The 14,357-nt window shown below is 38.6% G+C and overlaps 1 protein-coding gene across 2 annotated transcripts in view; it reads right to left on the bottom strand.

The window, feature by feature from the left end:
- Positions 1–644: 644 nt before the first annotated feature.
- Positions 645–14,357, bottom strand: part of SPECC1L (sperm antigen with calponin homology and coiled-coil domains 1 like) — a 60,877-nt gene continuing 47,164 nt past the window's right edge. For both annotated transcript variants that reach the window (XM_059484987.1, XM_059484988.1), the window contains 3 exons: positions 6,307–6,423; positions 5,715–5,774; positions 645–3,995 (listed from right to left, as the gene is read on the bottom strand). In XM_059484987.1, coding sequence (XP_059340970.1) covers positions 3,906–3,995; positions 5,715–5,774; positions 6,307–6,423 — 267 coding nt within the window. In that variant the 3' untranslated portion in view covers positions 645–3,905. The remainder of the gene's footprint in view (positions 3,996–5,714; positions 5,775–6,306; positions 6,424–14,357) is intronic.

Here is a 14,357-nt window from a genome sequence, read left to right as displayed (position 1 = left end):
GAAGGAACTGAACTGTCACACACCACCTGAACCCCAGGCAGTATCCCCAGAGCAGGCACAGGCAGGAAGAAAAACACAGCTTCCCAAATAATCTGGGTTAAAACTAGGCTGGAATAAAAACTGTGCCCTGGGCCAAATCTGTACAGAAACACAACTGAGTGAAAGTAATCTGGTGATGAAAAAGAACCCAAATGTCTGGAGTGTTCAGACTGAAAAAAGCTAAAATTTAACAGTGAAATCAGGAAGAGAAATGAGACCCCCAATGTCACAGCTCCACCATTCCCAGGGCAGAGCCTCAGCTCACAGCACTGCACCATGGCAGGAGGGCTCCTGCTCATTTCTCCTCATGCACCAAAAACCAGAGCATCCCCTCTGCCAGGACATGAACAGGAGTCTCCACCAATAAATTAAAGCAGAGTTCATTTAGCTCTGGCAAATAAAGGGCCTTCTAAGACACAATGATGAACATTAGAGAAAAACTCAAACAGTGGAAATATTTCATAAAATTGGAGGCAAAAATTATCAGAAACACTACATGGAACTCAAAGAATATATTCTATGCAAAATAGACAAAAACCTACCTTTAAATTGGAACATGTCACAATTATATACTATATTCTGGAGAAACTATCCACAAACACAAATTTAGAAGTGGAAATTTCATTTTTTCAGTTTTTCAGAGGCATAGGAATAAGGGCCAGAGATTCACACTGGAGATACTAAATAGTGTTTCTATTGAAACAAACAGCCAAAATCAAACTGGATTAAACAAAACCAACTGAAACCCAAACCCAGTGTAACACCCATGGAAGTGTTCCCATCCCCAGGATCCAGAGGATGACACAGCTGTACCTGCACCAGGGTGTCCCACAGCTCCATCCTGCTGCCCACCCTGGCCAGGAGTAACCCTGATTTTCCACAGCACAGGCTTTTGCAAGGCACATAGAAAATATAAATGGATGACAACATATTTTCAGTACATTCAGCAATACCTTCTGGGTTAAAAGGGAAATAAGTCAGCATAAACTTGCACTTGACATGAACAGAAAACCAGGCTGTTTCAGGATTAACTATGAACAGAAACAAAACACAACAGTGTATTTATTCCACATCCAGAAGGGCTACTGCTATTTTTCCTCTTGAGCAACTGAATGTGGTTTGAACCTTCAGGAAGAGCCACACTGTGGAGTGCAGCAGGGCTTTGTGTTTGCTTTGCTCTCCCATTGCTTCATTCCTTCCATGGGCAGCACCTGACACAAAGGCTCAGACACATCAGGACACAGAAACCTCTTCCTGAAGCCCAGGGCTCCTGGGCTGGATTCACAGAGTTTTATCACACAGATCGCAGCAAGAAGTAGTTCACAGAGCTCTGAAGTTCATTACAAGATCCCTATTACTATTACTGCTAGCTTTTCTCTCTCTTCCTTTCTGGAGACCAGCAGTTCATGTTTCCACAGAAGGGATCTGGCAAACATGATTTCTCCTTTCACAAGTGGTGACACTCTCAGGGTTATTGCAGTTAAGGACTCTGACAACACTCCAGGTAAATGAAGGTGACCATTGGACAGAAAAAAAATCAGCTCGAAGCTTGAATTACCTCACCAAAACAGGTGATGAGTGAATTTAGATCAAGAAATGCTATCGTTTTCATTAGAAAAATATTATTTTTTAACTCTAAGGCAATGAATAAGACAATCATAGATAAGGATATCAGTTCAGAGGATAAACAGAAGGGTTTTTAAACACTGATTGGCAAAATGTGGAATTTAATAATAGGAGATAGAAAGCAAGACAGAACTAATGTGTATTTCCACTAAGACTATTCTTATTAAAACTAATGAAGTAAAAAAAAAATTGAAGAAATATAGAGGAGAGGAAAATGCATTTCAGACTTTTATTAAAATGTATTAATGAAGATCTTTCACTTGAAACCTCGCTTGTAACAACTGTCTTTAGATTATGCTGGCTCTTCAAATGCACCAGTTAATAATCTGAGGGTCTCTACTTCTAGTTCTAAAGAGCTGCAAGAATGTTTGAGACACCACTGCTCTGCAAACTTCTCCAAAGGCCCTCAGCACAGGTTAAATAGTTATTTTGCAAAGTTCCATAATTCTCACAGGCACATATCAGTGTAAGTGTGTACTGTTATGCAACGCTAGAGACATGCTGAATTATTACTCTTCATATGGGCTATGTTCTTCAGATGATGGGGTTTTGGATTTGGCAATACTTTTGAGTTAAATCTGTGCTTTTTTACCATGAAGAAGTTTCACAGATGCCAAGCACAGTTGCATTCACTGGGTTAACATCTATGACATTCAAACTGTCCTTAACAGTCGTAAGAGCACCATAGAACAGATTTATTTTCTTTACAATGGGGTTACTGCTGAAAGAGCCTGTGCTTATAAATAGCAGCTGTTACAGAACTCACTGCTCAAGTTGACTTCTGCTTAATATTAATGAGATGTTCCATGGCTGAACTGCTGGTAAGTGCTCAGAAAAGCAAGAGGCAGAAGCAATGACAGAGTGAAGTCTCCCCAGGATTTGACAAACAAGATTGCAACAAACAGCTCGTGACAAAGGGAGCCACGAAGCCATCGGGAGCCATTAACATTCCACAGCAGGCTCTGAAGTGCCAGCACCTATCAACTCAATGATAGCTAAGGCACTTAAACTCTTTTGCCCGAGAGCTGCTAAATGAATTCAGGTACATTTTCAGAAAGAAAAAGAAGTTGAGCAGACTAAAGTTTCTCAATTCCTTCCTTGTGACAGTGAGTCATTTCCACGCAGTATTTGAGACGGCTGGGTGGACACACATTACATCAGTTCCTCCACAGTCCTTCCCAGAGAACATCTCACCTCCTGTCACTCAGATGAGCATGTGCAAGACCAAGGAAAAACACACAGAAAACATGGCAAAGTTGGATTTTGAGACAAACTACTTCATTATTACATCTTATGGGAGAGTATCTTCTCTGCAGAGGAAATGCTGTCCCAGTTGCACAGTTCCAGCACAGCCATCCATGATCTGTGCTCGTATTGCTGCAGGGGAAAGCAGCACAGGCAGAGCAGGGAGAGAGCAAGGAACAAGCCAGACAAGGGGTGATCATTGATTCATTGCTGTTAGAGTGGAAGCACAGGGACTTTGCACAGATTCCTTGAAGTGTAGTGTACCCTGAAAGCCAGGAGCTGCATGTGCTAGTCTTTACAATCCATAAGATAAAGATGAAAGCCACATCACTGTGACAGAGGTAGGCTTATAATGAAGCTTTAGGACGAAGACTTCTTCTGTGCCAGATTTTTCGAGGTATCAAGAGCACTTTCCCCCTCAATTTGTCATTATGGAATCAAAGCTTGTTTTCCTAGAATATTGTGCACATTCTAAAGGATGGAAAATAGCTGTATAGGCAGTAACTAAGTTACCATTAAGAACTCTACTGTATAGGGCTGCCATATGCTGTGGGCAGAATATTCAGTCTGTGAAATCAGGATGCTACAGAAAGTTCAGTGATATGATGCCATGTTATCCTTTTCCTTCTCAAAGCTTTATCTGTACATTCAGTCTCCTATATGCCAGAGGAAGCATTCATCTCTCTCCCAGCAAAGAAAGTTTCAGGAAGTCTGACTGGAAAGGCAGCACAGAAGTAGTTCAGGCTCTTTAGGCTACATAATTAATCTGAATAGCTTAATAACTTGGGTTATTCCACGCACTGTGGCAACAAGTTCTTACTTTTAAACAGTTGTTCCCATGCTTAGTAGCTGAAGCAATCCATGATAGTGTCACTGAAGTCTGAGGGGACTCAATGTTGCCAGTTTTGAGTGAAATGGGGATTAGCATTTCAGTAAGATTTCCATCTGGTAGCTCACGTTGGTTGTATCCCATGGATGTGCTGAACGATTGGGGTTCAGGTTTCAAAGTACTTGTAAATTGCTGTAACATACAGCATGACATTCTGCCAGTCCGGACGCTCCGTTCGCACCATTTCATTGATGTCCTGTCACAGAAAACACATCGGTCAAAAGCAGCAATGGAAACCCTGAGAGCAATGTGGCAGTGCTTTCACACATTCCTGGCAATGGGAAATCTGTCAAGTTTCCACAGTTTAAAGCACTGATGAAGAAAGCTCTGTTTTCTTCCATATATCTTGGTATTACTTACAAACTGTAATGAATAGCATATCTGTAAGACAGCTCTTTTGTTGACTTAAGATTGAAATGCCTGATGCTGTGCATGCTCAAGCTGTGCCCCACTGAGCACAGCTGGTACAGCAGTCAGACTTTAGTGTTCACAGAACCCTGCACCAGCCTTGCAAATCAACACAACCCACCCAGGAGCTGTGAGCCACGGAATCAAGGCCCAGATATTAATTAAAGTTCAAAATTGCCATCAGGTTAAGCACCAATAAATAACTGACTCTCATCTACCCTCTTCAGCACATGGCACAAAGCAAAGCAGAGTGATGCAGTTCCTAGTAATTTCTGTTTACTCTGTCTGAAAGCTTTGGATGCAGGAATCTCCAGAACTCAAAAAAGAAGTTGTGAGTTCTTTTAGCTGAACATCTTCAGGGAATGAGTAACTTCTACTTGCATTCCTCCTGTTTACATACAGCAGGTTTCACACCCTTCTTAGCCCCTCACTCATGTAATATGGATGAGAAAAAATGCACAAACCTCCACATCACACAAAGTGCAAGTATGCAAATAGCTACTAACTTCTTCAGATGGATGCAATTTGCACTAGACTGAATTCCATTCAATTTGCCTGTTTGGAGTCTCTCTAATGAAGTACATCACAAAAAGGAAGGGCAGACAGCAACCATTTGGACTAAGGCTGAGTTATGCAAGAATTTCTGTAGTTATTTTCCACTATCTCATTCTTACATCAGCACTTGGTAAAAAACTTCCACATCTCAAGTCAGTGCCAAAGTCAAAGTAGGAAAGCCCAGGAGCTGCACTGCCATTGTCAGCAAACACAATGCTGGGGGGTAAAAGCACTGATAAGGATCAAGGAAAGTGTTATTTTTAAAAACTCTGTTGTACTGTTAGTTGCTAACTATGGCAGCTTTGTTAGAACTTAGGTTGCAGAAGTATCACTTAAATCTCATTTCTGATAGTGGCCATTTCAGCTGAGTTTTTGTGATCACTCACAAGGGTTTGGATACTCCCAACTCCACACCTTCAGAAGTACTCCCGTTCTAGTAAACACTCTACTGCTGAAAACTAATTCTTTTATTGTGACATTTGTGTAAGACAACTTTTAAACCATCACTGAAAAAACCTTACAACTATTTGCAATGATGACAAAAGTCTAACCTTAAGAGGCAAATCTCAACTCACACTACACTGAGAAAAAGGAACAAATTACATTGCTTGATTTGTAGCTCCAGAGTTCAAAAATCCTGAATAATTTAGAAGTAGGTCAGAGACAGGACAGATTTAATGGATTATTGAAATCTTATTCTCAAATTATTCTCAAAAAAATCCACTGCTGTCATTAATATTTATTTTCATATTGGGAGATAAGTGTTGGTGAACCTTCCTTTTAAAGCTTAACCAGTCTGCAGTTCAGTCATTATTTAGTGCAATAACCTCTAGCTGAGCTCACCTGCTGCTATTTTTAAGTATAAACATCCAGATCTTTTGAAACTACAAAATGGAGTTATTTGGATTTTATAAGTGGGTCATAATTAATTCAATATACATTTAAATCTTACCAGAGTAGATTTGATGCCAACACTTTCAGCTGCCTGAAAAGCCAAAGTGAAATTTCTTCTCTGCATGAGATATAAAAACATGTTAGAAAACAAGGAAACACTATTTCAAACACAACAAAATGGTCTTAATGTTCATAATAATGCTACTACTTAAACTTCAAATGGAGTATATAATTAGACTACAGTAATTTTAAAGAGCCATAGGAATGAATGCGTTTTAATATCATCCAAAAATTTATAAAAAAAATTATCAATTGCCTGTTCAGAAGATAATGCTGAATATCATTGTCAGTGAAGAACAGCTGAGTTATAAAATGCTAACGAAGAGATTATTTATTCTCTGAAAAGAATAAATAAAAAAAATCTCTTCATGCATTAATGAAATAATATTTTGTTTTTAGGATCTATTATCATTGATTGTACACCCTGGGCTAATCAGCAGGTAGGAACCGTGGCAGACCAGAATACAAAGAGATTTATGGAAATCCTAGTAACACTGGGGATTTTAGAACTCAGATTAGTTCACTGGTCTTTATTAACTCATGTCAACCAAAGCAGTGCAGTCCTGGGAATGGGATTTTTAATGTCTTACCTTGTCCTGGCTGTTCAGCTCTTGATAGGGAATATGGGCTGGGAGGTAAGTGTGGAGGACTGCACAGAAAGCCAGGCCATCATTCCAGCTGCTGCTGAAGTTTGTGATGTCAATATTCTTGAAGGAAAACAAAAATAGAAGCAATATTACAATTGTAATCTAACAATTATTACATGCTACCAATTGATCAATACTTCTTTTTAATACCTTCAAAGAAATTGGCAGAGAAAGTGGACAGCCCAGTATCAAAGTTTTGTGGTAAGAACTGCACTACTACCAGAGGAAAACAAAATAATGTAGTGGTAAGAAAGTCAGTTATTTTATATATTAATTTCTGCTAATCTTAAGTCCTCCTTCAAAAAAAGTGCAAAATGTGTGCTTGAGTGTGTGTTAAAAGCTGTAAAATGTTGTGCTACAGAAAGTAATGGATTTGGTACAACTGTACCACAAACACAAATTTAAAAGTGGAAGTTTCACTCAGTACTTCAAAGGCATGGGAATAAGACATTTTTGTGAGGGCCAGAGATTCACTAAATACTAAATTGGTGTTTCTATTGAAACAAACAGCCAAATCAAACTGGATTAAACAAAACCAACTGAAACCCAAACCTAGTGTAACACCCATGGAAGTGTTTCCATCCCCAGGATCCAGAGGATGAACAGCTGTACCTGCACCAGGTGTCCCACAGCTCCATCCTGCTGCCCACCCTGATGTTACAGCACATCCCCAAGACAGAAAAGCAAATGAGTCAAAGACTTGTACCCCAAATCCCTGATCAGACAATGTGCTCCTATCTCTGCTCATGTTCATTCTATTTTCTCCTTCTACGACATTCATATCCAGACAAAATTTCTAATTGATGAGGGAAAGTATTTTCTCTTTTAAACAAACCATTTCTCTATAGAAACTGATGAGAACAAGAAGACAAGCAAAAGTTAACTTTCATTTGGAAATAAAGATGTTCCAGCAGATTTAGTGCTGACAGTAGCAGAGAATCTTTGGGATTGAAACTGAAATTGAAAACTGCTGTCTTGCACTCTTGATCTTTTAGTTCCCGTAGGAAACTCAGTGGCACTGGTAAATGCATCTCCTGAGACTGTATAAATTATTGGAGAGTCAGCCCAGTCCAAAAGAGTTATGAACAAGATGCCTCAGTGACCTTTTAAATGAGTGTATATTTGGCTGTTGGCAGTCAAACAATGTTAGAGAGGCTAAGTGGATAGCAGTCAGTTTAAACTTTAATTAGGAAACAACCAGTAACAACAATATATCATATCTCTTTTACACTCTCATAGAGAAATATAAATATGCTTTAATATCTAACCCACTTAACTGAGCTCAAGCAGAAGTATTGTATTTGCAGGGAAATGCCCCAATGAAGGCAGGAATGATGCATCTGACTCCATGTTCACAGAAGGCTAATTTATTACTTTATGATACTATATTATATTAAAGAATACTATACTAAACTATGCTAAAGAATACAGAAAAGATATTTACTCAATGTTAAAAAGATAATAATAAGAACTTGTAACTCTTTTTAGAGTCTCAAAACAGGCTGGCCAATCAGTCAAAGCAACTCACACCAGAATTTAATGAAACAATCACCTTTGGGTAAAAAATCTCTAAACACATTCCAAACGAGCAAAATACAAGAGAAGCAAACGATATAAGAATTGTTTTCCTTTTCTCTGAGGCTTCTCAGTTTCCCAGGAAAAAAATCCTAAGTGAAAGAATTTTTTCAAAAACGTAAATGCTACACAGAACTTTACTTAGTTTTCAAAGTTTTAACAGCAGAAACTAAAACCTCCAGTGACAGAAGTGCAGGATCACAATCACCTGAGCCAGCCTTTCACCTGACAGTAATTTAGTTATCATCATCATCATCAGCTGTTTTGGACAGGACACTGAAAGTGGTTATTGCTAAGGCAGGGAACTCCACCCCGAGCCAGCGCTCTGTGCCAGGCAGCCCAGGCCACTTGGACTTCAAATGAACAACAGCCACAACCTCCTCTGACAGAGGAAAAAAACAAAAGTCTGGGCAATTTCTAGAAGAATGTGAGGGAAATCTGGGTTTCCTGCCCAGCTCCAGCCCCTGTGCTGTGCAGTGGCCCCGGGCTGGGGCTCAGTGTACGTGCTGGGGCTCACAGCGGAGCCCCCCGGGCTGTGGGAACTGCTCTGCTCACAGCTTCCTCCAGCCACAGGCTGGGAAAACTCAACACCAAAAGGGAAAAAATAAAGGGAGGAAAAAAAAAAAAGCACTCTCTTTTTTTTCCTCAAGAGAGACAGGAAATTGGATTTAAATTAATGCATGGTTAAAGCTTTCTAAATGTTACTTAAATTAAGGAAGCATATGCAACACATAGGATGAGGTTTTAAGGAAAAAAAAGGGGAAAATGTCAGATTGTTAAAGCAAATAAATTTCTACATGTGTCAATTTACAGAAGTCACTATTTGGGAAGCTCTCTTCTCCTACCCTGTACCCAATAAGGCCTCAGGCTCACATCTGTGTCAGTAAGATAAAGGCAGGAGAGGGGCTTTTTCTGTCACAGACTTGTGTGGCAAGCTAGCTGTAAAAATCAGGTGTGAATGATCCTGTGTGCTTTGCTCTACAATCCACTGAGGGAGAAAAACTCAAACCTGGTTTTCCCCTCTTGGCTGAAATGTTCTCCCTCTTTCCCTGAGATGAGCAAGTGATGTGGGAAGGGGAGGAGAAAGATGTACACTGGCATTGCCACAATGAAATTACAACAAGCGAAAGTCTTCTCTTCAACATTACAATTGTACAAACTAAAAACTTCACTTTAATATTAGTAAGTATCCATAGAATGCTGATTTTTTAATATAAACACTGGGATGAAAAAGGCCACTCAAAGTACACCTACACATTTGGTTGGTTCTCAAACAAAACCAAACTCAAAATACCCCATTTTTCTAAATCATCTTGTAGGGTCCAGCTTTTATTATTAAGACAACAAGCAGAAAGCAAGCCTATCATCCAAGAATTTTAATGTATCCAGAGAAGCTGAATTAAATACAACGGAAGGAAACAATTAAAAGGGACTGGTTTCTGTTTCCAATTGCTCTAAGCATTATGAATTATTATTACCTCTCAGACTAAAAGAAGTATAATATTGGCCAGACAGTAAAAACAAATCTAGAAAGGGGACAGATTGTCATTTAAACTGAAAATTTAATTTTTCATGTAGGGCTTTGAGCACATAACTGGCACATTTAAATACGGCAAATTTTATTTCCTAAATGCTTTTAACTACTTGTGGTTTTTTTGAAAAAGCTTGGTCAGTATAATGAAATCAATCTTGCATTAAGCCCTTATTTCTCAAAGAATTGATGGTAAACAGAACATCAATCTAAAATCTCTGCCATAATTTCTTCTTTGTTACTGCTTTTATTAAGTAATTGGCTCTATTAAGAGAATTCTGCTGGAATCTAATCTAGAATTATTCTTCAAGACATTTCAGACCACAAAGTATTAAAGCAACTCAAGGACATACTTTCAGATAAATTGTCAAATGAGGAAAAAGCTTTTCTGGAGATAAATGAACTAGAAGGGCATTTATCATTCTTTGTCTATTAATGATTAATGGGTAGGATGGCAGCGAAGCCACCTCTGTGTTTGGGGCAGATGGTTTTTAAATAGGTGATTTTTACAAAAGTTAAGCAGCAGACCATTGTCATAAAAAGATCTGTGGAAGACACTTTCCAACCAGGAGTAAACAACAGAGTTACAAATTTGTAAGACTTTCTGGAGACAGAACATAAAAATATCAAGTGAAAAATAGATGGTACTAGAACAACCTGGTAGATCCACAACCAAGCAGCATTTCAAGCAGGACTCCTGAACTGGAAACTGCAGAGCAGGAGCAGCCACCACAAAATGAGGATTCCCTTGAGCTCACATAGAAAAGACTAAAAACAGTATTCCCCATGAAACTTTCTATACTGCTTAACAGACTGAACTTTGTAGAACATCAATCTCTGCAAACCTATGGCTTTTCTAAAACTCACCATTTTCAAGTGGTTTTACCCATCATACTGCTAATTTTAAAATTTTCTCCTATTGATTTTTGCAATAATTCTAAATTAATAGAGGATCTAAAGTCAGTGAAAATACTTTTTCTTAAAAAACCAAGAAACAGATGTTAACTATTATAACCCAGTAACTCTTTAATTTTTTTATCCTCCCAGAAAACTTCCACAGCTAAAAACCCCACAAACATCAAGAAACCCAACTACAGAAAGCATGGTTTCTAACTTGCAGCTACAAATTAAGAACAAAGCAATTTTGATCACTTTTTCAGACATATCCCCAGCTTCAATCTCCTTGAACTGTGGACATCAGAACTCCAGCAGAGCAGCATCCTGCACAGCAGCCATTTCTCCACCCTTGTTGTGCACAAGGAGAAGAGATTCCCCTATGCAAATTTGGTTTGGCTCTCAAAAGAGTCAGGACATGAAGAAAATAAAAGCATGTGTCTATGTCTCTGTTGCATTAGTAATTAAATAAGTGGGTTGAGAAAACAAAGCCATTAATATGATTCTGTGCTATAATATATTAAAGCCTTAAAACAAGATTTGAAGTTTAAGTGTGCAGAGCTTGGCAGACTTCTTCCCATGGCAGAAAATTACTAGTAAAATGCTTTTAAAAGCTTTTAAAGATATATCCACAAAAGAAAATAGTATCCATTACAGAAGATTACAAAGGTTAACTACAACTCCATTGAATCAGGATTCACTGACTCTCAAATCATGGAATAAAGCTGTGCCTATCTGCTCCTGGCAGTGGGTGAGAACATGAAAATATTTCTGGAATAGACTTAGCAGCAGTCCCAGCTACTGCCTCTTCAATGCCAGCTTCTGGAAAGGCAGTAAATGGCAAATATAGACCATCAAAACCCTTAAACACTGACTGGTAATGTTTCTTTCCATACCAAACACATGTTATTTTTCACTTTGGGCATAAAGAAGAACCATAAAAGAAACAGTCATTCTCACAAAATCCAGTAATAGCTTCAGACATTAATGTCTGAAATACTTAGAGGTACAGACAGCTTCATAATTTATTCTAAATGTTGTCATAATTAAGTCTAACAAGTTGACATTTCCCTTGTATCACAATCCAATCCAAACAAAAAAAGGAAGCATGTCTTTCCATAACTCAATGATTTTTGGCTAAAGCATCAGCTTAAACCAAGGAGAGAAGTGTTTTGGCATCCTGACTGCTCTGATGAATCAACCAGACAGCACAGAATGCACACCCTGGAGTCAGTATTTGAACACAGGCTTACATAAGCACACTCATGTCCTTTTCTTGTGCATTTTTAAAATCAATATAGCACTTTGAATAGAATATGGCCTAGCTCAGTGTTGATAAGTTTAAAAAAAAAGGAATCTGAACCATTTTTTACTTCCAATTTTGTTATTCTACACTTATGGCCCAAGCACAAAAAAAAAAGCATTGCTTGATTCCAAGGTGCATTGAGCACAGCATTCAATTCCTTGTAAGACATGTAGCTTTGATCTGTACAGGAGGTAAAAATTAGGTCCTTGCAGCAAAAGTCTTTCCAGAAATCAACACTGCATGAAATAGAGGACAAGTACTACATGGCTACACTAAGTGTATCTGTACCTAGAAAGTGTGTAAATCTTAAAGAAAGTTTTTTTTAAAAAAAATTAGTCTATTCTTATAGCAATTTTGTTAATTGCTTTTTTTGGTGCCAGACTTCTGGAAGTGAATTATCTTTCAGAACGCTGACAAAAATGGAAAATAAATGGAAATACTGGTGGAGATAAGAATGGGTAAGGATGTGTGTGTGTATCCTGTTTGTTAGTCCTCTTTTAACATGAAACATGCATGCTCACATCCTTTTGGGGACTTTTATTAGCTGTGCACTCAAAATGAAAGTAGCTGTGCTCCAGCCAGGGTAAATGCTCCCTAACAGCTGGATGGGATTACTTTATGCTTTGAAGATATCTGGAATTTATGACAGTTTTATGACAGTGCACATATTTCAGAGGAGCCAGGAGGATTCTTTCCTCTGAAAAATGCAGCACTTGGCTCTGTGCTGTGCAGCAGTGTCAGATCCTGAGCACAGCTAACACACAATAAAATTTCAACTATTTTGTGCCTGTGGATCTGAAAACTAAAGGTGATTTGCTCCTCTTTTATTCAAAAGCTTATCTTGAGAGCAGCTCTCCTCTCTGAAGGCTCAGAGATCTGCTCAGGCCAGAGCACAATGCAGCTCAGTAATCTGGGTGTGCAATTGTGCCAGGACTGAACAGGCTCAGGGTGGAATTAATTCAGAACCTGCCTCTGCTAGTCCTGCACTGACCTTCTGCAGGTCACCATCCTCCAAACTGAGCTCCAAGGAGAAATCCTGCCTGCAAACAGCATTCAGGCAGCATGGCAAAAGCTACAATATTGTAAGAGATGTACTCATTCAGGTTTTTACACCAGTAAATTCTCTTATTTTCTTTGGCTGTATCAACCTGATTTTTTTTTACTGAGGTTTTGAAAAAACATTTGGAACACAGTTAAATATTAACAACTACATTTAAAGGTGACTATTCATTTATTCCCCTCCAAATTTGCTTGAATAAACCAAGAAAAGTGTACTATGAAGTAATTTACAAGGTTTTTTAACAGGGTTTATTCCACTATAATGGACTGAAATTAAGAGCTTCACCACACTATCATATTTGAATTATTTAGCATTCACAAAGTTTCAAGTTTCTAAAGCAGAAATAAGGACTTAAAACTTTTAATCAAAAGCTTGAAAGCAATTTTCTAGAAGGGATTGGAAAGCAGGAGTTATTGCTCTTCCATTTTACTTAAGCTGGCAAAAAACCCATACCAGTTGTACCAGACAATTCTGTAGGGCTGTATTCTCCCCAAGTATCTTGTGAGTAAAGGAAACCTTCTGTCTTTGAAACAGGACAGAATTTGGTGTGGGTTTTTTTTTTTTTTTGTTTTTTCTCTTTAAAGAAGAGAAATTAATTTTATTAAATAATATAAATATCAGCAGTAGTTTCCCCTGCTGATAAGGATTAATCAACTCCACCACACCTGGTGTTTAACAGGCTAAACCACTGGCAGCTCACCTAGAACTCTGAACACCTTCAAAAAAAATCTAGAAATTAAGATCTATCTGGTTACTTGTGTGATTACTATTTTTTAGTATTCATTATCTACTTTCTACTATCCAGTGTGAAATATAACACCAGAGATAAAAAGCAAAACAATGCCAGAAGCAAACATGTCTGTTAGAAAAGGAGCTTTAACTCAAGGTGCATGGCTCCATCTTCCCTGTGAAACATCAACAGCTGAAATAATTTTCTATAAATACCTTACATACATTAATGCATAAAGACCTACACCTCCAGGTGAGAGGGAGGAAACAAGACCAAAAAAGTGATTATTGTTGGCAGTGCATGGATCAGTTGTGATTTAAACACATCTTGAAAAATACTGGCTAACAGGGCTTTACCTAAGGATTGGTAGTTTAATACGAATAGGACAAAAGTAAGAAAAGAATTATTCTGAAACAAAAGGTTTCTAATCCTTTCTTTTCTTTTGCTTGTTTCCAATGATGGTTACAATCTCCCAGGTCATTTTAGAACTGGTTACAGACTCCATCTAGGAGTATCCTTCCTTTAGCCTGCCACATTTACAGCTAATATTGGATAGAAATTGGTGACTGGATAGAAGGGATCTACTGCTCTTCCTAGAGGAGAAGGCTGGGATATTTGGGACTTGTGTTCTGTGAGGCTCCTGCAGCAGCTCAGAGACAGAGGAGCATGTCCCTGCAGCTCAGAAAGCTCATGCTGGCCCTCACCCAGGTGCTAAAGCAATAAAACAACAGTGGGACAGAGGAAAAGTAGAAGTTCTGATGATAGGAAATGCTGGGGAGAAAAGGGAGCTGTGGCAGAGTGTGAGATACCAGGAAGAGCTGGAGGGAAAGAGGATGTCCATGCTTGCAGGACAGGGAAGGAAGAAGAGCTGAGTACCTTCAGCAGGACTGAATGAGGA

The sequence above is a fragment of the Ammospiza nelsoni genome, chromosome 18, assembly GCF_027579445.1.
Source record: "Ammospiza nelsoni isolate bAmmNel1 chromosome 18, bAmmNel1.pri, whole genome shotgun sequence".
Lineage (NCBI taxonomy): Eukaryota > Metazoa > Chordata > Aves > Passeriformes > Passerellidae > Ammospiza > Ammospiza nelsoni.
Note: the sequence above shows the minus strand (reverse complement) of the source record. Positions and strands in the feature narration are given on the sequence as shown.